This window comes from Periophthalmus magnuspinnatus, chromosome 21, assembly GCF_009829125.3.
Source record: "Periophthalmus magnuspinnatus isolate fPerMag1 chromosome 21, fPerMag1.2.pri, whole genome shotgun sequence".
Taxonomy (NCBI): Eukaryota; Metazoa; Chordata; class Actinopteri; order Gobiiformes; family Gobiidae; genus Periophthalmus; species Periophthalmus magnuspinnatus.
Window position 1 is genome coordinate 29,384,917 of NC_047146.1, and position 27,854 is coordinate 29,412,770.

Consider the following 27,854-nt stretch of genomic DNA (forward strand, 5'->3'; position numbering starts at 1 on the left):
ACTAGTTATGGCCTCAAGAAAGTAAGTTAGTTACATTACTTCGGGATTACTTTATTTGTAATAATGTATAATAGGATTTGTGTATCTGATTCTTATGTTTTATTGTAGACATTTAAATAGTCTAGAGCAAGGGTGTCAATGACATTTTCACAGAGGGCCACATCAGCAAAATGCCTGTCCTCAAAAGGCCAGACGTAAAATAAATGTAACTATCTTTTTAACTTTGAAATAACTGTTTCTGAATTTATTACTTATTCAAGTTACAAATATTGCATATTCATTTGTATAGATGTAAAAATATGGCTGTGTAACGGCATATCTCTTGATAAAATGACATGTTAAGACCATCATACCTTTTAATTTACCCTGTGGAGGGCCACATAAAATGTTATGGAGGGCCACATTTGGCCCGCGGGCCTTGAGTTTGACACATGTGGTCTAAAGGTAAACAACAAACGAGTTGTTTAAATTATCTCAAATGGTATCACACCAACAACAGAAATGCTACAGCTGCTTCTCTGTATTTGTCTGTGGGTAACTAACTGAGTATTTTCTAACTTAATTACAAGTGTTTTCAAAGAAATACGTTACACTACTAAGTTACTCAAAATGTAAAGTAAAGTACTAGTAAGTTTTTAGATTTTTGTTGTTGTAGTGCTATTTTTTTTTTTTTTTTTTTTTACATTAATGTGGTATAACAGGGGCATTAGGGAAAGTAGAAATATTCAGAAGTCCACTGATTTCAGAAAAAACTGTCATTAAAAGTGCTGTGTGCTTTGTCCGGTAGGAGGCAGCACATGCGCATGATCAAAGCTGCAGCCTGGTTTTACGACACAGACGGCTGCATATTAGACTGGACTTGTTAAATGTGGTTGCCATCGAGATCAGGCTTTGGCGTTACCATAGCACCCCTCTCCATCTTTTATGTTTATAGCATTTCCAGCCTTTGAAATTTAGCACTGTGCCAAGTACTCTCTTCTACAGACATAATCACTTTGGGAACTTGCAATGTTCTTGCTTCGAAGATTCCACTGTTTGGTATTAAACATATCTAGCTTGCTCAAAAATATCTTGAAAAACTTACATTCCCATGGCCAAGTTACAGATTTGACCTGATGGTGTCACCTACTGTCTTAGAAAAAGACTTGTTTAGTGCCATAGTAAATAATCTCTTTGGAGAGTCAGGTGCTGACAAAACAATGTTAAGGACAGGCTACAGACTCGGTTTAAAAAATTTGGTTTAACACTAAATTTAACCAGGTCTGAAATATAAATAGCCTATAACAGTTTAATATCAAATCTTTATTTTCAATTATTATCAATACACAGAGTCAGAGGAGCAGAGAATGCAGAGGAGAGGGTCAGAGAAGCCGAAGAGAGGGTCTAATGGGGCAGAGGATGCAGAGGAGATAATCAGGGGATGCAGAGGAGAGGGTCAGTGGAGCCGAGGAGAGGGTCTGTTGGAGCAGAGGATGCAGAGGAGTTGAGGATGGAGAGAAGAGGGTCAGATGGAACAGAGCATGCAGAGAAGAGGGTATGAGGAGCAGAGGATGCAGAGAAGAAGGTCAGATGGAGCAGAGGATGCAGAGAAGGGCAGAGGATGCAGAGGAGAGGGTCACTGAAGCCGAGAAGAGGGTCTTATGGAACAGAGGATGCAGAAAAGAGGGTCAAAGGAGCAGAGGATGCAGAGGAGGGGGTGAAATGGAGCAAAGAATGCAGAGGAGAGAGTCAGAGAAGTAGAGGAACGGGTCAGATTAGCAGAGGACAGGGTCAGGAGAGGGTCCGATGGAGCAGAGGATGCAGAGAAGAGGGTCAGATGGAACAGCGGATGCAGAGGAGAGGGTCAGAGGAGCGGAGGATGCAGAGGAGAGGGTCAGAAGATTCAGGAGAGAGGGCAGAGGAGAAGGGTAGAGGAGCATAGGCCTCAGATGAGAGGGTCAGGGGAGCAGAGGATGCAGAGCAGAGGGTCCGATGGAGCAGAGCAGATCAAATTAGTTGTTAGATTATAAAGGGACAGAAAAGAGAGTGTCAGAGGAGCAGAGGAGAGGGTCAAATGGAGCAGAGGAGGGGGTCAAATGGAGCAGAGGAGGGGGTCAGATTAGCAGAGAATGCAGAGGAGAGGGTCAGGGGAGCCAAGGAGAGGGTCAGAGGATCAGAGTATGGAGAGAAGAGGGTCAGATGGAAGAGAGGATGTAGAGGAGAGAGTTAGAGGAACAGAGGAGAAGGTCCGATGGAACAGGCGATGCAGAAGAGAGGGTCAGAGGTGCAGAGGATGCAGAGGAGAAGGTCAGATGGAGCAGAGGATGCAAAGGCAAGGGACAGAAGATGCAGAGGAAAGGAGCCGAGGAGCAGAAGAGAGGGTCAGAGGAGCAAAGGATGCAGATGAGAGGGTCAGAGGAATAGAGGATGCAGAGGGGTGGGTCAGATGAAGCAGAACAGATCAAATTAATTAAATTATAACAGGTCAGAAAAAAAGAAACAGAGCAGAGGGTCAGAAGAGCAGAGGAGAGTGTCAAATGGAGCAAAGGATGCAGAGGAGAGCGTCAAAGGAGAAGATTAGGGGATCAGAGGAGCAGAGAATGCAGAGGAGAGGGTCAAAAGAGCAGAGTATGCAGAGAAGAGGGGCAGAGGAGCAGAAGATGTAGAGAAGACGGGCAGAAGATGCAGAGGAGAGGGGCAGATGGAGCAAAAGATACAGAGAATAGGGTCAGATAGAGCAGAGGATGTGAGGAGAGGGGCAAAGGAGCAGAGGATGTAGAGAAGAGGGGCAGAAGATGCAGAGGAGAGGGGCAGATGGAGCAAAAGATACAGAGAAGAGGGTCAGGTGGAGCATAGGATGCAGAGGGAGGGGCAGAGGATGCAGAGGAGAGGGACAAAGGAGCAGAGCACAATTTTTAAATCTTAGAAAATGTTTGTCAAAATGTAGATGTAGACATATTGTGCAGATGCAGATGCACTGTGCAGATGTAGAAGTATTGTGCAGATGTAGATGAATTGTGCATATGTACACGTATTGTGCAGATGTAGACGCATTGTGCAGTATTGTGCAGATGTAGAAGTATTGTGCAGATGTAAAAGTATTGTGCAGATGTAGAAGTATTGTGCAGATGTAGATGAATTGTGCATATGTACACGTATTGTGCAGATGTAGACGCATTGTGCAGTATTGTGCAGATGTAGAAGTATTGTGCAGATGTAAAAGTATTGTGCAGATGTAGAAGTATTGTGCAGATGTAGATGAATTGTGCGGATGTACACGTATTGTGCAGATGTAGATGTATTGTGCAGATGTATAAATGGATAAATCTATGAAATATAAAAAAATAAAATAAATAAATAAATATATAGCAAAATAAGGTAAAATTACTTACTGGGGTTGTCAAAAATGTCAATACCCAGATACTTAAAGTGCATATGACAGGTTAGACCACACTTTACTCAATTGACATCATTATATTGAAAATTTTACAAGAAATGTTGCCTAGCTTTTTTTAGTTTGACAATTTTGGTGAAGTTTATAATTTTACTTCCTGGTTGGACATAGGAGAATTAAAAGACGTAGGTAGATCCACAACTGTTAAACCTAAAAGGACTCTCTCTGATCTGAACCGTCTCTACCTAAACCCCAGCACCTACAGCCAATCATTTGTCAGTGCTAGTGCAGCCTCTGCACCTCACTGAGAGAACTCTGGAGGTTCTGAGCTTTCACATGAGGCACTGAGAATAAGAAAAAACTTGGATGTTTCTTTTATCTGCAGGTCAAGGCACTGGCAAAACAGGTTTTGTTGTGATTGTAGTACCTAATTTTAAGAAGACAGGGCCAATATAAACTTACTTCATATACTTTAAATGAGTTATTATTTGCGACACCTTTATTTTAAAACTGTCAGAAAATTGTGTGTGAATTCTTTCTGCATACTGGATGGGATATGTGTACTGATGACATAGATAGAGGAATTCTGTTTTAGAACTCAGTCAGCACTACTTCCTTTAATCCAACTGTTCCTCACAAACTGCTCCCAGACCTACTCAGAATTATAAAAACATGAAAATCTACTGTAGGGTAGAGGGGGTATTACACTTCTGTGGCGTATTACTTGGTAACACACAACACATTTCAATCACCATGTTACTTTTTATGGTTTTGAACATGCTATAGTCACTGAAAACAATGTATTAAAATGTTAAAAAATTTGTTTCAATTTCATTTTTGTCCCTTCTCCCTTTCCTCTCAACCCCCCATCAGAGGACAATCAGTGTGCATTCTGCTAATGAAATTACTGCACATTGCATCAATGAAGTTGTAGTCTATTGTTTTGTATCATGCATTTGTATATTTATGGAATTGCCATGCGAGAGCCTGGGCGATGTAGAATTGTGGGTGGAGATTTGGATTTGCATACTCCAAACCATAAGGAGGGTTCAAATAGGGTTCTGGAGAGATTGCTAAAATACTCAAACATTCATGGATGACATCTAAAATCTCTTCAGGCATTTTTTGATTAGGTAACAACGTTATAACATGATAAAACGCTCCAAAAAGTCAATTTTGCATAATACCCCCTCTTTAAACTAGTATAGAAACTAGATACTTGTATGACCAAGCATCAACACTCACAAAATTAAATTTCCTGAAAAAAGAAGGCTCTTAATAACATCCTGGTATCAAAAGTGGTACTGAGTGTGGAGTATGGTAACTTAACATCAATATCGAGTGAAATTAATGTGAATCTGAATTCACATTAGTTTTAACCTGATAGTCTCCTGATATCACACATTCAATGGCACTTGACTCACAATTAATCTGCTATGTTCATTGTTTTTATTTCCCAAACTACAAAACAAGAGCTCTTCTTTATATTCTGTATATCCATAGAAAATATCACATGTCTGCAGTCGTCAGGTGAAAGTCTGTCTGCTGCTCAGAAGAGTGTTTTTTACAGTTTTTGGCATTAACACACAATCACATGTTTATTTCCTGAGAGCGCAGGGACAAGAGGAAAGCAGGGAAAAGTGGAGAGCACAGTACAAGGGAGACAAGAGCAGGAGTCAAGTGCATCAGCTGGTCTATGTCTGACAAAAAGGCCCTGTACCTGATTTTTCCCATGTATTAGAGCAAAATGTGTCCTGCTCCAAAAAAGATATATTATATAAGCCACTCTTAAGACCAACATAAGTCCACTGTGTGGCGCTATCTGCATCTAATCAATGTGCTTTAGCATGCTAGCTGTTGTTAGCTTTACCATCCCAGAAAACTCTGGCTTCTATAGCCTCTTTTCCATTGGCCCTGTTCGCTCAGGGCTATCATGGAGTGAGTTCGTTTGGTGTGGCTTCCTCCAGCCCAGTTGTGCCACGCTCCAGGCACGGTTCCAGGGGCAGGACTCAGCTCAGACAAACATAACTCATGTTTACTTAATAAATAAAATCTAAATCACATCTGAATTACACTCATAATTGTATGGCCAATCTCAGGGATTCATAAAAAAGACACTTAGTAATTCCAAGTTTGTGACATTGTGAGACACGGATAAAGCTAAAACTAACTTAAAATGAACGTTGAATGAATGAATGTTCTTAAGACATACTGTAGTATGTACCTTTAATCTGAAAAATATCACTACCTTATTGTTATGACTAGTGCACAGGTTGGACCTAAGCCCTTTGTGCACTATACCTTAAAGACTGAACTTCAGCTGCTATCCGAGGGATACTTTTGTCCTGAGGGCTATTACGCTCCCGAAACTTTGTTCAAGCTTTTCTATTATTATTGTACTTAACTGTTCAATGTGCATAAATTGCCCCTCAAGGACAAATAAAGTGAAACTGATTGATCTGTGCAGGCTCAGCAGCAACACAACACTTCTAGTAGCACTTACAAAATAAAGGTTTTTGTGTATTCTAGCTACAGAAGTTGCTTTATTGTGACAAGGTCTGACAACAATAGATTTAAAGCTGTGCAAATAACATAACAGACATAACTACGATCACAGCTATGATCAGAAATATGCTCACTCCTTCATTTTTTACGCATATTAAAGTAGATATCTCGCCTTGTGCAATTTTTCCTTACAGATGAATAATGCACCTCCTCTGGGTAATTTACACTGTTAAACTAAAGAACTGATTTTTCCAGACAACAAGCCCAGATGTGCTGGACACAATATGGGGTTTGAACAAGGCTGAAAGATATGACCAGGCGCAGCTATGATGGGCTTAACTTGTTCATTCAGTGCTAACTTCGATGCCGGATGTAGCTGTAGATGTAAGAGTTAGGACCAGCCCTAACTTAAGACCAGCTGGTGCACTCAACTGCAGGGTCCCAGGGAAAAAAGGAGAGTAGGGTCCAGGACTGTTCCATTATGCCCTGAAGCCCTGAGCAGTGGTACAGGGGACAGAGCTTCATATGGCACTCCTGGGTGACATAGCTTGCGGAGACAGAGTGGTACAAGGGATGGTGTTTCATATGTAACAAAGGGGCGAGGCTTCAAACGGAACAGTATTCCAGGGACAGGGCCTCATGGCACAGTCTTCCTGGGGACAGGGCTTCAGATGGTCCTGGGGAGAGGGATTCCACATGGCACAGTGTTTCAGGGGGCGGGGTGTTAGATGGTGCAGTCGTCCTGGGGGGTGGAGCTGAAGGTGCGGCTCTGCAGCTTTTCCAGGGGGCAGGACGTCAGATGGCACAGTGTTCCGGGGGCCGAGGCCTCAGATGGCACAGTCGTCTGGGGGTCGGAGCTTCAGATGGCGGCGTTGTCCCGGGGAGCAGGGCCTCAGACAGCACAGTGTTCTGGAGGATCTTTAAATGGCACCATCATCCCCGGGGAACTGAGGGGTTCCACATGGCACAGTGTTTTGGGGGGCAGGGTGTCAGATGGTGCAGTCATCCTGGGGGGTGGGGCTGAAGGCGTGGCTCTGCAGCTGTTCCAGAGGTCAGGGCCTCGGATGGCACGGTCGTCCGGGTGGCAAGGTCTCAGATGGCGCAGTCGTCCGGGGGGGCGGGACTGAACGCGTGGCTCCGTAGCTGTTCCAAGCAGTAGACCAAAATGAGCGTTCCCGTCAGGTGTCTCCAGCGTTTGGTGATAGGACTCTTCATGCGGTCCAGCCCCAGGTGCAGCTCCTGTAAGACATCCCGGTAACTGTCCCCGATTTGCGCTGCCCATGTCACCAGGAAGTCGTACGCCGGCTTCCACATGGCCTGGACAAACAAAGGATACACAAGTGTGGACATGTAAGAATAGACAGAAGTGTGGACATATGAAAATGGACAGTGTGTCCTGCCTATTATCCACTACTCTGCTCTTGTCTCTGTCCTTTCTGACTGTCCACCACCCTCCTCCTGTCTGTTTCCTACTTCACTGTCCAACCTGCTCCTTTCTCTGTCCTACCTCACTGTCCACCACCCTGCACCTCTCTGTGTCCTATCTCACTGTCCACCACCCTGCAACTGTCTCTGTCCTATCTCACCGTCCACCACCTTTCTCTTGTCTCTGTCCACTCCTCTGCCCCTGTTTCTATCCTACCTCACTATCTACCACCCCACCCTTTCTCTACCTCACTGTCCACCACCCCGCTCCTGTCTCGGTGGGGTGCCTCATAGGCGTCCATCTGTTGCCGGGACACTTTGGCCAATTTGTCGGCGAGCTCCCTCCATCGGCTGGCCACCTCCACCGCAGTTGTCAGGAGCACGAAGTCCATGATGAGGCGTGCCACCAGCCCTTGGCAGTCCAGCTTCAGCAGGGCCTGCGAATGACGGGGACAATCAGACAGGACCAGTGTGTGGACAGAAGCTGGGGTTAAAGGGCCACTATGTAAATTCGCTAGTGAAGGGTACCTGCTTGTCTCCACACAGAGTTTTGTTATTGCTTTGCGTATTGGGTATTAACTTCTAACACCTACCATATTTAACCATATTACCTTTTACTGCTTTGAATATGCTGTAATCACCTCAAAATAATGTATTAGCATGTTTAATAAGGTTCACTTTTGTTTTTGATGCTCTGAGTCTCCAGAGTACTCTAGGATACACCCATTATTTTTCTCACAGACAAACTGGACTAGTGTTCACCTTCCAACTGATATGTCCAGTTCCAACTTTTCCCCGTTCTTGTACACCAATAAAAATATTACATTCCTTCCTAAAATCTAACTTTTACAAGACAACATATGTAACAGAGAAATGAGGAGTGTGCACCTTTAGGCTGATGCCAGAGCGCAGGTACAAACCACCTCTGCTGAACGCTGGTCTGTTTTTATCAGGAAACCAGGAAGTACACCAGGAAGAAAGCAGAAAGTACACCAGGAAGAAACGAGGAAATACACATGCTCAGACCCCATCCCCACAACTGTTTCGAGTGCTGCCAGGGTGCCTGACACCTTTCTGTTCCTTACATACCTTTATTATTACCTCTGCTTTCTGTCAAGCATCCAGCTGCTGCCACAATCAAACACCAGAAACATAGTCTCACATTCCTCATGCTGGGTTCCTCTTTGATCAGTCTTTGTCTTCCTCTGATTTTGAATATGAGGTGGAGGTGACCCCTATTTCTCTTAATTTACACAGAGATAAATGTGTCTGTCCTCTGACACCTGCTGCCCCCTCTCTGATCTCTGCTGACCCTTATTTCCTCTCATTTACTCAGACGTCTAAAACCAGGAGTGCACCTTTCAGTAGTTCGAACCCACATATAAAGCAGGTACAAGTTTGTTCTCTTCTGACCCCCATTTCTGTTAATTTACACAGAAATAAATGTGTGTGTCCTTTGATGACCCCTCTGACGACCCCCATTTCTGTTCATTTCAACAGGGATAAATGAGAAATCAACACCTTTCAGCTTATCAGACTCATACACATACAACATGTGCCTCTACATAAAGATAAATGTGTGTGTTCTCTGCTGACTCCTCTCTGACCTCTGCTGACCCCTATCTCTTCTCATTTACTCGGAGACAAACCTGAAAAGTGCACCTTTCAGCTGATCAGGCCCACACATACATCAGTTCTTGCCAGCCAAGACCACAATGATTTACAAAGACATTATATTACCTGATTTCCAATGGGCGTGATTGATAGGCCAATTAACCAATCAGAGAAAAACATGATGGTTTATGAGTAAAAAAGAAAGAAAAAACAGAAGACTGAGACCTCAAAACAAAAATGCACAGACCCACCCTCTCTGGCCTCTGCTCCCTTATCTCCTCTAATTTACTTGGAGTAAACCGTGTAAGTTTAAACCAACTGGATTTCAGCATTGAAACTGGCAACCCAAAAAAGAGTCATATGGGGCTCATTCTGCTTTCTGATTGAATAATCATCTTGAGAGTATCTCGGGGTCTTGTTCAGTTCTGTGAGATCGACGGACGGATCGGTGCAGCATCAGCAGTGATGTGGATGCTGTATTGGTCCATTGTGGTAAAGAAGGAGCTGAGACAAAAGGCAGAGCTCTCATTTTACTGGTCAGTCTACGTTCCTACCCTCACCTATGGTCATGAGCTATGGGTAATGACCGAAAGGACAAGATCATGGATACGACCGGCCGAAATCGGTTTCCTCCGCAGGGTGGCTGGGCACACCCTTAGAGACAGGGTGAAGAGCTCGGTCACACGGGAGGAGCATGGAGTAGAGCCACTGCTCCTACACGTCGAGAGGAGCCAGCTGAGGTGGCTCGGGCATCTGCTCAGGATGCCTCCTGGAACGCCTCCCTAGGGAGTCTGGGAGTCCCTGCTTAGACTGCTCCCCCGAGACCCGGCCCCGGATAAGTGGATGAAAATGGATGGATGAATATTCTGTCACAGCGCTACATTTGTGTCTCTTGTTTAGATGTTCTGATGCAGAATATTTGACATTTGATACACTGTTTTGATTATTAATTTTCATATCAACTTTGGTTTAACAAAGACTTTTAGTATCACAGTTGTGATTTAGTAGATATGTTGTGATCCTTCAGAGATGTTAAACTGCAAATGTCCCTGTTACATATAAATGTGGAGCTCATATAAGTTGTGGATGAGTAATACTGGCCAATGTAACAGTCTGATGTGTTTTTCTAGTTGGTAAAATGCACAAAACAAAAATGCACTGTTATGTTCATTCATCTTCAATAAATGTGAGATAAATAAATTGATGTTTATTTTTTGCGAAAAGTGGGTTGATCGTTAAGTCTCCTGAAAGCCTTTATTTTTCACTGAATCGTATCAAATCAATCTGAAATACGTCATATCATATTGTATCGAATCAACAGTGCACTTTATCGAGATATGTATTGTAGGCCTATGTATTGAGGTATGTATCGTATCGGCAACTTCTTAATGATACCCAGCAATACAAATGACCAAAGTAAAAGCTGTATTGAACATGTTGTACCTTGTATCAGGGACACATATATCATGTTTAAGAGATGACAGTGTGTTATCTCACCAGGAGGAGCAGTCATGTCAGAGACGTCACACTGAAAGAGCAGGGTCATGGGCGCTGTATGTGAGGTTCGGAGCAGTTGAAAGGTCTCTCCCTGATCTGAATTGTCACCTGCAGCCAATCATTAATCAGTGCTACTGCTGCCTCTGCAGCTCAGTGAGTGAATTCTGGAGGTTCTGAGCTTTCACATGTGCCATGGCCTGCCATATACTGAGAATAAGAAAAACTCATTTAGTTCTTCTATTTGCAGGTTAAGGCACTGACAATGAGTCTATAACCATAGAGATTGAGAGTGTCCCATCCCTAACTCCTGCTCCTGTTGCCGTCACCCCCTGTCAGCCTGTCAGCCCCTGTCTGTGGGCCTCCTCCCCTCCCCATCAGCCCTCAGTCACTGCCCCCCTCCCCCTTCTGCCTTCGCTGCCCACTCAAATGCCTGACATTCCTCCTCATTCTCAAGAGGAAGATAAGCCCCACGCCCAGACGCTGGCGGAAGGAAGCCGACCAAAACTCCGGAAAGCACAAAAAATACATACAGAAGGAAGAGGAATGCTCCTGTCTGCTCCTCTGGCTGTGCTCCTTTATCTCTGCTCCTCTGTCTCTGCTCCTCTGACTCTGCTCCTCTGTTTCTGCTTCTCGAGCTCTGCTCCTCTGACACTGCTTCTCTGTCTCTGCTCCTTTGGCTCTGCCCCTTTGGCTCTGCTCCTCCGGTTCTGCTCCTCCAATTCTGCTCCGTCTGCTCCTCTGGCCCTGCTTCTGTCTGCTCCTCTCGGGCCCTGTCTGCTCATGTCTGAACTCAGTCAGTAAGCTCAGAGTGCAGACACAGCATTAGTCAGCACCTCTCAGGCTCCTGTCCAGTACTTTCACATAATCACATGTGTGCTCTTACAAACAGTCTAAAAGGGTACCAGGGTAACATAGAAAACAACTGTAGAATTTCTCAGAGGAGAATTCTATTAAGGACAATATTGTGTGTGCATAATTTGTTAAGCTTTCAGAAATAGCAGATTGGTTATTGCAAGATTTTTAGTTCATTACAGGGTTGTCAAAAGTATCAGAAATCAGATACAAAGCAATACTAAAACTCATTAACCTTTCCTGAATAGCTTTAGAATGCCATTCTAAAGCTATTCAGAATAGCATTCTAAAGCCCAATGACCGCTATGGATATAAGGCCACATGGTAATATAAAAGGAAGTACTACCATTTAATGTTGAAAATTACATTCCACTGTTTAACGAAAAAGTGTTTTTTATTATGATCGTGGTATCAGAAAGGGTATTAAGTATTGATTCGGTTCCATAGCATCAAAATTGAGTTTTTTGATTCTATGGTTACAACGGAAATAAATCCCTTACTGATCTGAATCTACCTGTAGCAAATCATTAAAGGGCCCATGTTCCTCATCAGAAATATATCTGGAGTTGTGTTATGTTTCATTCACACATGTTTAACACATAAACCCAGCATATTTAGTTCTTCTCTCAAAAGTAAAACACTCTTGAACTCCACTGTGCTTCACATGTTTTTAAAGTCCATGTACCTTCACTATTGATTACAACCTTGGACTTACCGATCTCTACTGAACAAAAGGTAGCTGTTAACTTGAACTTTTACTTCATGAAATCATAAGGGGGAACAGAGGATTTTGAGGTTTGAAGATGTAGACAGTCACATTATAATAAAGGGTTACACAAACATGTGTGAAACAAAACACAACTGGGTATGTTTTTGAGAAGGTAAAAATATTATAACATGAGTTAAAGCTCACAACAATCCATTTTGCGTAATTTAGGACTTAAAGTAGAACTAAACACTAACGGTAATGGTACTGTTTAGCTGTGCATATGGAAGGTTTTTAGTCTTTTAATATTAACCATCACTCACCACCACTCACTACCAGTCACCACCAATCACTACCACTCACCACCAATCACCACCATTCACCACTAGTCACCACCATTCACCACCAGTCACCGCCATTCACCACCAGTCACCAGCACTCACCACCAGTCACTACCACTCACCACTGGTCACCACCAGTCACCACCACTCCCCACCAGTCCCTATCATTCACCACCACTCACCATCAGTCACTACCACTCACCACCAGTCACTACCACTCACCGCCAGTCACTATCACTCTCCACCACTCACCACCAGTCACTACCACTCACCAGCAGTAACTACCATTCACCACCAGTCACTACCACTCACCACCACTCACTACCAGTCACCACCACTTACCACCGCTCATCACTACTTACCACCAGTCACCACATGGTCATGGGTCACATGTTAATGCTGTTTGTTTCCTAATACGACGTTTATTTTCCTTTATACTAATATTCTCTTGTATGATATATGTTACAGCCTTTTGTTTTTTATGTATTAAATGTATAATGGCCACACAGTCAACTTAAGCATATTCTGAACAATAGAAGTGTATGGAGTATGTTTGGAGTGTGGACTCACTGTGAGCAGCTCCTTCTGAAAGGACTTCCTCTCCTTACTGTCAGCGTTATTACAGTCCTCTTTGAGTTTCTCCAGCACGGAGGCCACCCTCTCAGGCTCACTGTCCAGCTCAGCTCTGCAGAAGTGGCTCAGAGGCAGGTTCTTGTAGCCCAGAGCATCTGCAAAGGCTCTCCAGTCCCCAATGTTCTCCATCAAGATGGTCCTCACAGAGGCATAGATGTATGTCAAGAACTTGGAGGGTTTTAGGAGCTGCTCCAGCAGCACAGAGGTAGTGAGCTCAGGGCCGTTGAAGTAAATGGGTTTAACTTTTCCAACAATCAGCACGTTCTTGGCATGCAGCAGACCCACTTTGCCCTGGTAGTATCCAATGTACCACTCCTTAGTCCACAAGTGTCCCTTCAGCCTAATCTTCTCCTCACTGAGGAGCACCACAAAGTCACCCTTTTTGTACTCCAGCAGGTACTGGTTCTTATTTTGCCTGATGACTGTTTTGATCAGCTTTCCAAACTTCAGGTTGTTGATTTTACGATCTTGGAACACGGGGTATTTAGTGGCCACAGCGAGAGGAGACAGCACAATCTTCCCCACCTCCTTCTTCTTGAGAAACCTGCGCTGAACGGAGCTCTTGGGCCCTGCTTTAGGAGGAGCAGTGGGTGTCTGGACACAGAACTGTGCGAGGATACAGTCCTGGTGGCTCTTGACCTGGACACGCAGCGTGAAGTCGGACAGCTCCTCTGCGCTCTGGGAGGAGATGACATACACCAGCCGGCTCACTTTACCCAGTTTGACCTGGAAACCTCGCACAATCTTGGCCTCTCCAGGTTGGACCTTGTAGCTAGCCATGTTGGAGTAGACCCCAACATGGAGGTCCTGGGTCTTGGACAGGACAAACTGATGCTTCCCCCACAGCTGCAGAGCCACAGAGGGAGCCGCCTGAGCCTGCTTCCCCACCTCATTCACTAGTAACGTCTTAGGAGCACAGTCGTGACCGAACAGGGCCACCACAGTTTTAAAGAGTGGGTGGATGTGCTTGGGTCCGTACACTCCTAAGGTAATCTTCTTAACTACGTGCTCCCAGACAGTGGTCTCCGGGGACAGGGCCTTGGACTGGGCCACCACACACACATACATACAGGGCTCTAGGTTGTCCAAACACACCTGCACCGTGTCTCCATACGTGTAGGCTTGGGGCACAGGGTTGTAGGGGCCCTCCTTGCAGTCGCTCCGCACACAGAGGACCTCTGTGCTCTGCCGGCTCTCCATCTTGACCACCACAGATAGCTTCATCTCCAGCGTCAATGGGCTTTTGGTCTCCATGTTGCTCAGCTTGATTTCCACCACTGGACTGACCGTGGTGCAACGGTCGCTGTTCAGCTCCAGTGGTGGGTCTAGTAGGGCTTTCATGGAGATCTGCTGGGTGTCTCCCGGAAGCACGTGGCCTTCTGGGATGTAGATGCTAATGTTGGTGTCAGGGAGTTGGACCGCACCACCAGAATGATCCAACCGGCACACGATGTTCGTCTCCACTGGCTGCGTTTGACCCCAACCAGGATTCTGTCCGATAGAATCCAAATCGTGACAAGATCTAGCAAGTTTCCGGTGAGTAAGCCACGCCTCCCTGAAGTCCTCCCTGCTCTGGAACTGCTCGGGCGCAGGAGCCTTTAAAGCTCCGAAGAAACCTCCGGACACCTGAGAGCAATCCGACTGAGACTGCAAAATGGACAACTCCGACAGACTATAGGAACGCTTGCTTCTGAAAAACGGGTTGTCTCTACGCAACGATGGACCCAAACTCGAAGGAGTCAGAGGGCTGGACAGGTTCAAAATGCTGCTCCCGGAGTCTGACGCAATGGGTGGGTCGAAGAAAAGCAAGTCTACAGACTTTTGGTTCCTGTTCTGGTCCAGCGAGCTCTCTGTGCTGATGAATGGGTTGGTTGAGGTGTTTGTGAAGGGGTTGTGGTGGTGCGGTTTGAGGAGAACTCCGGGCCACTCTCCCAGAAGATCCAGTTCTTTGGCAGGATCTTCGCTGGCCTCTCCCAGGGTGTCAATCATGCCGCTGTCGCTGAAGGACGAGTCCCGGTAGTTCAGCGGTTGCACATAGGCTGCGGGGATGTAGCCCATCTCGGTGTTGTTGTGCGCGTACCACCACTCGCCTCCAGAAGAGTCCAGCACGTACAGCCGGTCCCCCTTGGAAAACTTAAGCGTGGTGAAGCTGGAAGGGCAGTAGTCCTTGATGGCCACCACCTCACGGGCAGCGCCAAAGGAAGCCGTGGAGTCCAAGCGCAAGGCACTGGGAGAAGGGACTGTGGAGGGACAGAAGGGTGAGAATTATAAATATACTAAATATTTAATATCCAAAATTGCTTTATATTTCATATGACTAAAAGTATCATCTACCATAGTATTGTATATATATCTGACACAGGAGATAGGAAGATGGCAGGGCATCTGACACACATGCATGTAGGAGAAAAGGAGGTCACAAAGAAGAATGGCACACAAGCGTATAGGAAGATGGAAAAGCATATGACACACACGTGCATGAGCATGGGAGGATAGACAGGAGTATGGGAGAGCATCGGACGCATAGGGATATAGGAGGACGGGAGAGCATTTGACACACACAGGTATGAGTATGGAAGGGCATCTGACACATAGAGGTATAGGGGGAACCTGACCTTTGACGTGAGTGAGCGAGGCCTCGGACACGCCCTCACTCAGGTCGATGAGCGTCCCCTCAGAGCGGCAGCGGGGCAAGACAGGGTTACTGCTGGTGGAGGCGCGGATGCGGTGAGCTGCCATCTTGGATCCTCTCTCAGGGCAGAGCGGAGGTCAGCAGGTTTCCATAGTTACTAAAACACACACAGAACAGGGTTAGAGACTTAGAGGCGTCACCCATAGCATAAACCCAGTTCCATATTTGAAAATCCAAGAAACCAAAGATGGGAGAATTCTTTTTGGGCCTGAGCTCCCAGGAGCTGCAGTACCTTGAGCGGCCACTTGTCAATCTCACCCCCAGAACAGAGGGGGAGTGACAGTCTATGCAAGACATACACTGCACAGGATTAGTGGCAGAAGGACACACACGTTTACCGGCAGTACTCCTGCTACTAGTCTGATTCATCATCACGAGTCTGATTTCTCTACAGTGGTGATGGGGGTCATGAGACTTGGAAGATATAACAGTCTCTTTAACCTATTTTTAACTTAACGTTTAAAGGACACATATGATGCATACTTGTGGCTTTAATTCCCCTTTAAAAAAAGTTTTCGGTCACCTTGGGGTTATTGGGATCACATTGGGATCACATTTTCTAATTTAAAATGTCTGCATATGGAAAATATACTTTATAAACTACACCTCGGTTTCCAATGAGGCATTTAGGCACTGGATATCTCTGCTGTCAGTAATGGGAATGAACAATGGAAAAATGGACTAATGCAGTGCTAGGAAACTTGAATGCCATTTGTCATACAATGAGCTGTGAACACAATTTAACCACAGAATCTGTTTGTTGATGGTTTATAAGCTTAAAAACTGTGACGCAACTATACTGGCAAAATGTAAATAGAGCTTTTATGAGTGCTCAGAGAAGATGACTTTGGATTAATGGATTAATGAAATAAGAGTGACTAAAGCAAAATACAAGTCCAGGTATGTTTTTGACAAGGGGACAACAGTATAGGCAAGGCAAGGCAAGTTTATTTGTATAGCACAATTTGTACACAAGGTAATTCAAAGTGCTTTACAGAATAAGAAAGACATTAAAATCACACGAATCAAAACATAAATAATCACAAATAATCATCATAAAATTTACATTAAAAGAGAAGAGTGCAGAATAAAAATCTTTCAGTTGTATGCACAGCTAAACAGAACCGTTTTGAGCCTGGATTTAAACATTGTCAAAGTCGAGGCCTGTCTCACATCTTTAGGAAGACTGTTCCAACTTTTAGCTGCATAAAACTGAAACGCTGATTCCCCATGTTTAGTCCTGACTCTGGGCACCAGCAGGAGGCCGATCCCTGAAGTCCTCAAATTGCGAGATGGTTCATATGGCACTAACTAGTATAACATGGCGAAAAGCTCCAAAAAGTCCAACTGTGTATAATATGTGTTCTTTAAACGTGCACTAGGTGGAAGAGCTGTTGTTGCTTTGTCTTGAATGTTTCACGCTATGGCATTAAATGTATGTCCATGGAAACAAGCAACTGTAGCATTGTCGTATATAGTGCCCTGTTGTGCCTGGTTAGAAGTTGGAATCTTCTGAACCTACTCCTTACCTCTGGCCTTTTCCGAACAGCGTCCAGATGAACCAATTATGGCAACACAGAAGAAAGCTGTATAATACACCGTTAAAAGTGTTCACCTCCATTAAGCTCAAGAAGGCAAGGCAAGTTTATTTGTATAGCACAATTCATACACAAGGTTCAAATTCAAAGTGCTTTACAGAATAAGAAAGACATTAAAATCACAAAACAACAAATCAAAACATAAATAATCACAAATAATCATCATAAAATTAATATGAAAGGAGAAGAGGTTGTAGTGAGTGTAGTGCATCTAAAAAAAGTGCTTTCTGAAGGGACCTCGAAAGGGGACTTCCCAGTGAGTATAGTGTGAAGGGCTAAGGAGAGGGAGTAGGACTGGTTGGGAAAGGCCCCCTCCGCAGTCACACGAAAGTCCCTAGAGGCAGTCCTGCTGACTGTTTACAAAGCAGTCCTTAAATGCACCGCCCTCTCTCACAGACAGACACGTGTTTCGACAGGCCTGTTCAAATACTTAGTATAGCTTATTCACTACTACACAAGAATGAGACACTACATTACTACAAGCGTGAGACTTGATGTAGGTTTGAAATGTTGATATCAATCTTAGCAATATCGGTTATTAGTCACAACAGCAATAAACCAGGTCTAAAGCAGGCTTAAACCAAGATTAAACTAAACCAGGTCTAAAGTAGTATTAAATCAGGACTAAATCAGGTCTAAAGCAGAACTGAACCAAGACTAAACCAGGTCTAAAGAAGGAAGAAACCAAGACTAAACTAAGTCTAAAGCAGGACAAAATCAGTACTAAACCAGGGCTAAACCAGGCCCAAGACTAAACCAGTTCTATACCAGGACTAAACCAGAATTAAAGCAGATCTAAAGCAGGACTAAACCAGGACTAAAGCAGGTCTAAAGCAAGACTAAAATAAGACTAAACCAGGTCTATCTAAAGCAGTACTAAAACAAAACGAAAACAGGTCTAAAGCAAACCTGATTTAGTCTTCGTCTACCATAACTGCCCAGACTAAACCAGGCCTAAGGCAGAACTAAACCAGGTCTAAAGCAGGACTAAACCAGGTGTAAAGCAGGACTAAACCAGGTGTAAAGCAGGACTAAACAAAGACTAAGCCAGGTCAAAAGCAGGATTAAAGCAAGACCAAACTAGGTCTAAAGCGGGACTTAACCAAGACTAAGCCAAGTCTAAAGCGGGACTAAACCAGCACTGAACCAGGTCTAAAGCAAGACTAAACTGAGACTAAACCAGGTGTAAAGCACGACTAAACCAAGTCTAAACAAGGTCTAAAGCAGGACTAAACCAAGGCTAAATAAGGTCTAAAGCAGGACTAAACCAAGACAAAACCAGAACTAAAGTAGGACTAAACCAAGAATAAAGCAGGACTAAACCAAGACTAAATGAGGCCTGAGGCAGGACTAAACCAAGTGTAAAGCAGGACTAAACCAGTACTAAATAAGGTCTAAAGCAAGACTAAACCAAGACTAAACCAGGTCTAAAGCAGGACTAAACCAAAATGAAACCAAAACTAAAGCAGGAGTAAACCAAGATTAAACCAGGTCTAAAACAGGACTAAATCAAGACCATATCGGGTCTAAAGCAGAACTGAACCAAGACTAAACCAAGCCTAAGGCAGCACTAAACCAGGTCTAAAGCAGGACAAAACCAAAACTAAGCCAGGTCTAAAGCAGGACTAAACCAAGTTGAAACCAAGTCTAAAGCAGGACTGAACCAATACTAAACCAGTTCTAAACTAAGACTAAACCAGGACTAAAGCAGATCTAAAGCAGGACTAAACCAGGACTAAATGAGGTCTAAAGCAAGACTATACCGAGACTAAACCAAGTCTAAAGCAGGACTAAACCAGGACCGAACCAGGTCTAAAGGAAGACTAAACTGAGACTAAACTATGTCTGAAACCAGGTCTAAAGCAGGATTAAACCAGATCTAAACCAGGAATAAACCAGGTCTAAAGCAATACTAAACCAAGACTAAACTGGGTCTAAAGCAGGACTAAACCAAGGTTGAACCAGGTCAAAAGCAGAACTGGACCATGACGAAACCAGGTCAAAAGCAGAACTGGACCATGACTAAACCAGGTCTAAAGCAGGACTAAACAAGACTAAACCGGTTCTAAAGCAGGACTAAACCAAGACTGAACTGGGTCCAAAGCAGGACTAAACCAAGACTGAACCGGATCAAAAGCAGAACTGGACCATGACTAAACTAGTTCTAAAACAGAATTAACTCAAAATTAAACCAGAACTAAACTAGGTCTAAAGCAAGACTAAACCAAGACTAAACCAGGTCTAAAGCAGGACAAAACCAAGACTAAACTAGAGCTAAACCAAGACTTAACCAGGACTATAGCAAGACTAAACCAAGACTAAACCAGGTCTAAAGCAGGACAAAACCAAGACTAAACTAGAGCTAAACCAAGACTTAACCAGGACTATAGCAAGACTAAACCAAGACTAAACCAGGTCTACAGCAGGACTAAATCAAAACTAAGCCAGGTCTAAAGCAGGACTAAACCAAGTTGAAACCAAATCTAAAGCAGGATTGAACCAAAACTAAACCAGTTCTAAACCAGGACTAAACCATGACTAAAGCAGATCTAAAGCAGGACTAAACCAGGACTAAATGAAATTTAAAGCAAGACTAAATTGAGACTAAACCAGGTCTAAAGCAGGACTAAACCAGGACCTAACCAGGTTTAAAGCAAGAATAAACCAAGACTAAACTTGTTCTAAAGCAGGACTAAACCAAGACTGAACTGGGTCTAAAGCAGGACTAAACCAAGACTAAACTTGTTCTAAAGCAGGACTAAACTAAGACTGAACTGGGTCGAAAGCAGGACTAAACCAAGGTTGAACCAGGTCAAAAGCAGAACCGGACCATGATTAAACCAGGTCTAAAGCAGGATTAAATCTAAATTAAACCAGGACTAAACTAGGTCTAAAGCAAGACTAAACCAAGACTAAACTAGGTCTAAAGCAAGACTAAACCAAGACTAAACCAGGTCTAAAGCAGGACAAAACCAAGACTAAACCAGAGCTAAACCAAGACTTAACCAGTACTAAAGCAGGACTAAACCAGAACTAAAGCAGGACTAAACCAAAACTAAACCAGGTCTAAAACAGGACTAAACCAAGACTAAACCAGGACTAAACCAGGATTAAAGCAGGAATAAAGCAGGACCGAAGCAGGACTAAACCAAGACTAAACCAGGTCTAAAGCAGGACTAAACCGGGACTAAATCAGCACTAAACCAAGACTAAACCAGGACTAAACCAGGACTAAACCAGGACTAAATCAGGACTAAAGCGGGAATAAAGCAGGACTAAACCAGGACTAAATTGCAAATTCAATACCAAACGCAGAGCTTGTCAAAAATTGTAATTACATAGTACTGCTCTGTTACTGTTCACATCCCCACAGGTCTTCTCCTTTTGTTCACATCCACACTGCCCCCTCTCCTATTGGTCACTAACTGCACACTAGTCACAAACTGTAAATGCTATTCAAAATGCAAATCACACTTTTATGACTTTTACCACATTGTGAACATGTTTCCTCATATCTTATCTGAGTAATTAGTTTCATTTACACATGGCCCCTAGAGCTCCAGTATGAGGCAGTATTTGGGCTTCTCCAATCAAACAATCTTAGCATTAAAAAGCAAACTATGTATGAAGATAAAACAATCTCAGTCTGAAATGCTGTCAGTAAGACTTTAGATGAAAACATTTAAAGTACATATGACAGGATTTCATGTTTTTCAAATTATGACTTAGTTTTGTGGGATAGTACCTGTGCTATATATTTATCATAGTTTTAGATCAGTTAAATAGCAGTTTGTGGGAAAAAATTGAGGGTAAAACTACAAAAATACAGGAACCAGCACTAAGTTGTAAAACGAAATTCCTTTTTCCATCCAAATTGCACAGAATTTACACACAAGAAATGCATTTTTCTCTAACCGTTTCAACATTGATTTAACAAAATAAAGGACTTATTTATTTGTATTAATCTAATCATAACTACTGTGTAATTTAGACGTTTTAAAAGTTTTGGCTCTTGTTAATACTATGGTTGCTGTAATTATGTTTATGTAGGTCATATTTGCAAACATTTGTACTGCAATCTTCAGGGGCCTGCACCTATAAAGCATTTTATTGTCCGATAATCAGGATAGCATGCTAGTTGTTGCTGTTCTCTGTAGTTAGTTGTTGCCTATGAGAGTTGTAAAAAGCACTTATAAACTCATCATAGTGAATAATTAGGATGCATAAGGTAAGTGAGGAATAACTTTGGACCATTGGAAACCATTTGAAATGGTATTTTATGCTAGTTATCTTTTTATGTTTTTAAGACAGTACAAATTAGCCCCATCAACTCCACCATGAACCCCAAAAATGTGTGGCTAGCACTCTTTACAGCAAGAAGGTGCAGAGTTCAATTCCTGGGTCGCCAAGGCTTTTCTGTGTGGGGTGTGCTTGTTCTTGCTCTGTCTGGGTTTCTGTCAGACACTCTGGTTTCCCCCATTAATCCGAAGCATGCACAATAGGTCAAATCCTCCAGCTCAGGTAGTTTAGACCAAGACTAGCTCAAGATCTTGAGATAGGTCCAAGGGTGCCCACTGAATAATGGGTCAAATACAAAGAACAAATTTCCCTACTGGGAGGCCTGTCACGATAATTACCATATCGACTTATCATTCAAATATGATACCTGGAACAATATATTTTGAAGCTAAAATGCATTATGTATGTAATGTATTGCAATTTCTTTGTAAAAGTGAGGACACTTTTTATATTTTTTCTATGGCCAATTATTGGTACATGTGTTTTTTGTTTGTTGCAACTCATGTTGTTTAATGATACTGTCTATTAAAATGGTTTACAAGTAATATCTTGCATAAAGTAGTTTAAATATTGTTGTTGATCGCAGTATATCTCTGTAGCAATTGTACTTCAAAATCTGTTATAGCGACAGGCCTATCTACCATAAAGCCACCACCCCATCACCACCAAACCCGACACCACCAATCTCAGCACCAACCCTGTCACCACCAACCCCAGTACCAACCCTGTCACCACCAACCCCAGTACCAACCCTGTCACCACCAACCCCAGTACCACCCATCCCATAACCACCAACTCCAGCACCACTAACCTTATCAACACCAACCCCATCACCACCAACCCCGTCACCACCAACCCTTAGGAATGTGAGGAATCCAGAAGAGGGCCATGTGATCAGGGTCCAGCTCTAGAATCCAGATTCCTCCTCCAAAGTCCAGAGACCTTCCCCAGAGACCTGTCCCTAAGTCCTGCTCCAGACCTGAACCAGTCTGGGTCCAGGATCTGGGTCTATAGGCATTCCCAAAGCAGTGGTGTTGCATCACTTGTCTAGTATTGTATTATTATATATATATATATATATAATATATAATATATATATATATATATATATATATATATATATATATATTATATATATATTATATATATATATATATATATATATATATATATATATATATAATATAATATAATATAATATAATATAATATAATATAATATATAATATATATGTGGGTGTATGGTCCCAGCAGTGTCGCTTCATGAGCATAGGGAGAGCTTCAAGAATCAAATCTGTGCTTAAGCCTATGTTATCAGGAGAGTTTCATGTGTGAGTCAGCCCTCAGCCCACCGCAGTGTGTGTGTGTGTGTGTATGTGTGTGTGCGGGGGGGGGGGGGGGGGGGGGGGGGGGGGACACAATGACATCTATTCAGACTCACACAGCACCAGACCTGCACCTGCTGCTCACCTGACAGAGCCCAGAGCCCAAAGACAGAGGCTTGGAGGGTCACTGCTTTAGTCCTGGTTTAATTTTGGTTTACTACAGGTTTAATACAAGTGTAGTCATGTTTTTTCATCTGGTTTGATATTTATTTACTACAGGTTTAGTACATGTTTAGTCCTGGTTTAGTCCTGGTTTAGTCCTGGTTAAGCACAGTGATTTAGTCCAAGTTTAGTACAATTTTAGTCCTGGTTTGATCTTGTCAAAGCATCCTACCCCAAAAGTCAGAGGGTGTCATGGTATGCCGGGCTAAGTTAAATATTAGCTGGAAGTCTCAGTCAGAAGTGTATGTGTAGCCTCAAGTGAGAAAAAACAAATCCAACACTTCTCTGAGTTATTTTAACCTTTAGTTTCTCACTGTTCATGTGCAGTCTGTGACCTACTCCTGGGCAGCCCTTCAGTGGACCAAGACCCTTGGTTTGTTTAGATCCAGCTCCAATGAGTTCAGGATAATAATTATTATTGCGTAGTAATAGATTACAGTAGCCTATATTTTACAGTAGGGGTGGGTGATATGTCAGAAAGATAACATCACAATGTTCTTAAAACCTAAATGTTCTAAATTCTGTGGTTGCCATGGTCATGGTGGCCTGCTTTTGTGGCTGACTACATGGCACACTGAGCAGTTTTTAAATTTTTAAATTTTTATCTTACATTTTTAACTTAATAGTTGGGATTTTGACCAGTTAAGAAGTCCAGCATGCACAGGACGGATGTTGAGGTTGTTGTTTGTGTGATTTGGGCAGTTGGAAATAGAGATACCTATGCTGGCCAGCTATCTCTCAAATGCTATGTCTATTTTTCAAGTTTTTGCACCAATATAACAGGCTTTCTACACCAAATATGGCAGAAGACATTCCAGAGGGAATGGCCTGTCTCATCATCAACCAAAACAACAGAGTGTAGTGACAGAAAAGAATAGGGAGAGGCTTTCCAGTTGTGTGTCCAGAGTTCACCTGGCTCCCCCTGGACTGCACAGTCTTAAATATTTTTTAAAGTGCAACAAAAAGCACAGACCACAGACACAAGAAGAACTGGATACGATTTTCTCCGAGCCCAAAGACTGCAGCAGGACACGGTAGCAAAGAGACCGTGCACCTCTGTCGGCTGTTTCCTGTCTAGAGTAAAACGACTTGCTTTGGGACTTTTAAGTGTTCAAAAGATCAGAGCATTGCACCTCTACTTTAGATACCAGTTAAAACTGTGCTACTATTATTTGTGGAATGTGGCGCAATAGTTCAGATAAATGCCTTACTGCACAGAAGGCTGGTGATAAACTACACAGGAAGTAGTCTGTGTAATCCCTCAGTCGTCCAGGTCTGATCCATAGCAAAAAACAGCTACACAGGACGTACATTTACTATCACTAATTTGCAGCAGCCCAGTCTGTGCTGCATGGATTTATGTAAACAGGCAGGTGATGGTCTACTCTCACCTTTTTACTTTTAAATAACGCTTCAGACTGGATTAATAGAGCTGTTTTGCAGACTGTCATTTGTGGAGGACACATTCTATGGACAATACATGGATGAGAATAATGCAGTAATAAAGTCCCCTTATATTATAATAATAACAACAACAACAACAACAACAACAACAACAACAACAACAACAATAATAATAATAATAATAATAATTATTATTTTTTTTTTTTTTTTTCCTGAGTTTGTATCTTGTACCTCTGTGTCCTTCATTCCATCTGCCCTGAAGCTCTGTTTTATTGGCTGTTACAGTAGGGCTGATGTTTTGTGGTTACAATATGACAGACCAGTTCAGAGTCGCAGACACCACACACAAGGAGTGCAGCAGATTCAGAATCACATGCAAGGATTCAAAGTTGGGTCGCACCTCTCCAAAGTCAGGGCAAAGAAAATCGGGTCCTAAATACGGCAAATTATCCTGTAGTGTATAGCAGGCTTTAGACTTTTGGATGTCACACTGTATGTGATGTGGAATTTCAATAAGCAAGTGCCTGTCCACATGTTACTCTTCTGACATTTCAGCAGGACAGAGCTAAGGGCTGCTGTGGTTTCAAATGTTTGGGAGCTCAGAGTGTAGGCCAGTGGGACTTCAGCCAGTCACAAGTCAGGACATTATAACATGTTTTAAGCCTCACAGATGGAGATAAAGTGTCATCCAAGTGTCTACTTCCTCAGGAACAGAGGTGGGCAGAGTATGCAAAAAACTGCACTCAAGTAAGAGTAAAGTTACTCAAAGGTAGACCCAAGTAGAAGTGAAAAGAGGTACGAGTAACTTAAAGAGTAAGTGTCAGGACATAACATCTGATATATAATTTTAAATTAATGTAATTTGAAGGACAAAACATTAAATAATATACAAATGTTTAAATCATTTCATATTGTCAACATAAAGCTTTTGTCAGGAAGAGAAACCACAACACAATGTTGCTCAAGTAGGAGAAAGAATGCTGCTAGAAAAGTACCCTGAAAAGTACAGTTTCTTTTAAAAGTTACTCAAGTAAATGTAACTAACTATTACCCACCTCTGCTAATGAAGTCTCAGGTTTTTCACAAACAGATTCAGTGTCAATAAAAGAATGCAGTAACTACAACTAGTATCGAAACTGCATACTCATTTGAGCAGGTATTGGTACTAAAAAAGTTATATTCACAGGACAGAAATTAACCTTTCCTGAATATCTTTAGTATGATCTTGAGCTGTATCAGAACAAGTATAAGGCCACATAGACTAGTATATGTCCATGGACCACTACGGAATTTACCTGGACGACTAAGGGATTACACAGATGTAAGGCTACATGGGAATATCAAAGAAAGTGCTACAATTTAATGCTGACGCTCAAGTTTTATTATCTAAATAAAGAATGTTTATTCTCATCATGGTATTGGAATCGGTATTGAGTATCAAGTCTATTCCTTAGTATCAAAATCGAGTTTAAAATGTTAGTATCGTGAAAACACTGGTACAGGATATGATGAAATGTGAAGCATTAAGGTGGCGTTGGCATATGCAAACCACTTAGACACATGTGAGTGAGATCAGAGCCTGATTTAAACAGAGTTCCCATTGTGTTTTACGTGATTTGTTTATGATAGACACTTCCTGGTTTCTGTCTTGACATTTAGGTATTATTGGATAAATATTTACACCAATGAGGCCCTTGCAAGAATTTTCATTTTATTTGCAGAAAGATTAGGCTTATTTGGCTACTTTGTGAAGCTCAAATACAAGGTCTACAGTTGTCTCTATCCTTTGTGTTTCCATCAGAGCATGGCATTTAAATCTCATGTCTGTTAAATATTGTATTTTAGGCTATGCTATTACACTTTGCCTCCGGTCACCCCCATGCTGGAATTTGGAACATTTTGATGGCATAACATTATAAAAGTGTCTGTTACGGGTTTCCGCTTTGAGAACCTTTCACCACTTTTTAAATGTTAGCCTATAATATTTAGTTTAAAATTTGTTAATATTGCCATGGCAACAGGCCTAATTTTTCATCATTACTTTAACCTCCTGAGACCTGAGTCCTCATATGTGGACAACACGTGGCTTGTCTAGGCCACAGTGCAAATTATTAGATGAAGAATAACAGCATACAAGAACAGCAACAATGTAAATATATTATATATATTCATTTTTAACTGTTTAGAATGTTTAGAATATTTAATTTTAATTTTTTTTGTTTTTCTTCCTGCTCCTGTCAGCAGCTCTTCACATGAGACACATTGTTCCAAGAGGCACAATTGTTGCTTCTCATTTTGTTTTTACATTCAGAACAAATGTTGTTGTGTTCAGGGTCTTAATAAATAATTTTTGCAAATCATTATTCAAATGTTTTTTTATCAAAATGAGTAAAATGTCCACATATGAGGACATTTGATTTCCTTTTTTTCCCTCAGAAACTACATAATGTAAAAAGATAATTCTTTGGAATTTTAGACTCATCAGGTCCAATCAGCCCAAATAACAAAGATAAATTAATAAAGCATGTCACGCAAGCTCAGGAGGTTAAAACCCATGGATAGATCTGTATAGAAATGAGGAAAAGTCTTGTGTCCACCAGACCAGTCAGATCTTGAAATGTGTTTTTTAAAAGTTTTTTTTTTTTTTAATCATCTGGGTCAGGCAGATATGCTAGTCGCTTAAATAGGCTGTGTAAGGACACTTCAGTTTTTCGGCTGATAAATGCGCTGGTTCTCAGTAAATCTCATCTCGTGTTGCCTTCCTGTAACCATGGCAACCGTGAATCTTCAATCTTCGGTCCATCCGCACGTTTTCTGCAAACAACGCGCACGACGCAGCGCTCCTCTTAACGCTGCCTTTCAGAGTGTACACATCACGTGTAAATAAAACCGGAGACATAGAAGGCGAGAGTGGTCATTACATTAAGGCTGCTACGCTAACCGTTAGCCGTGATGCTGCAGTCTACTCCAAACACAAGCACCGAGTCCAAAGAGCCGCTCCAAACCCGGACAAAGAGACGGACCGAGACAGCGGAGTGCCGGCGGAGACACGGGGACTGCGCTCCACACACGGTTAAAGTCAGCCCCATGCTAGCAGCTCGGGTTTCCCACAGCAAAAACTTCTAGACTTGAGCTGGTACCGCGGACAGCCTCTGCTCCACTGCGCAGCGGAGTCACACTCAGCCAAAGTGGGGAAAACAACGTCTGTGGATGAGAACGGAGCGCTCTTACCTTGGGTGCGTTTTGGTCCACGGAACAGCGGGGAGACCAGGACAGGAGGACGTCTTCGGCTCCGGGCTGAGGAGGGCTGCAGCTGGAGGAGCGATCCACCCAAGGCCCGGAGGAAAGAGCGGAGCGAGTGGTGATACC

The 27,854-nt window shown here is 42.8% G+C and overlaps 1 protein-coding gene across 1 annotated transcript; it reads right to left on the reverse strand.

Annotated features, from left to right (window-relative positions):
• Positions 1-4,463: 4,463 nt before the first annotated feature.
• LOC117389619 (SH3 domain-binding protein 4-like) lies at positions 4,464-27,854 on the reverse strand. Its single transcript, XM_055230748.1, has 5 exons — positions 27,717-27,854; positions 15,562-15,735; positions 12,884-15,186; positions 7,552-7,740; positions 4,464-7,195 (listed from the first exon to the last, which is right to left on the reverse strand). The coding sequence occupies exons 2-5, from the start codon at positions 15,683-15,685 to the stop codon at positions 6,971-6,973; spliced, it is 2,841 nt and encodes a 946-aa protein (XP_055086723.1). The 5' UTR covers positions 15,686-15,735; positions 27,717-27,854; the 3' UTR covers positions 4,464-6,970.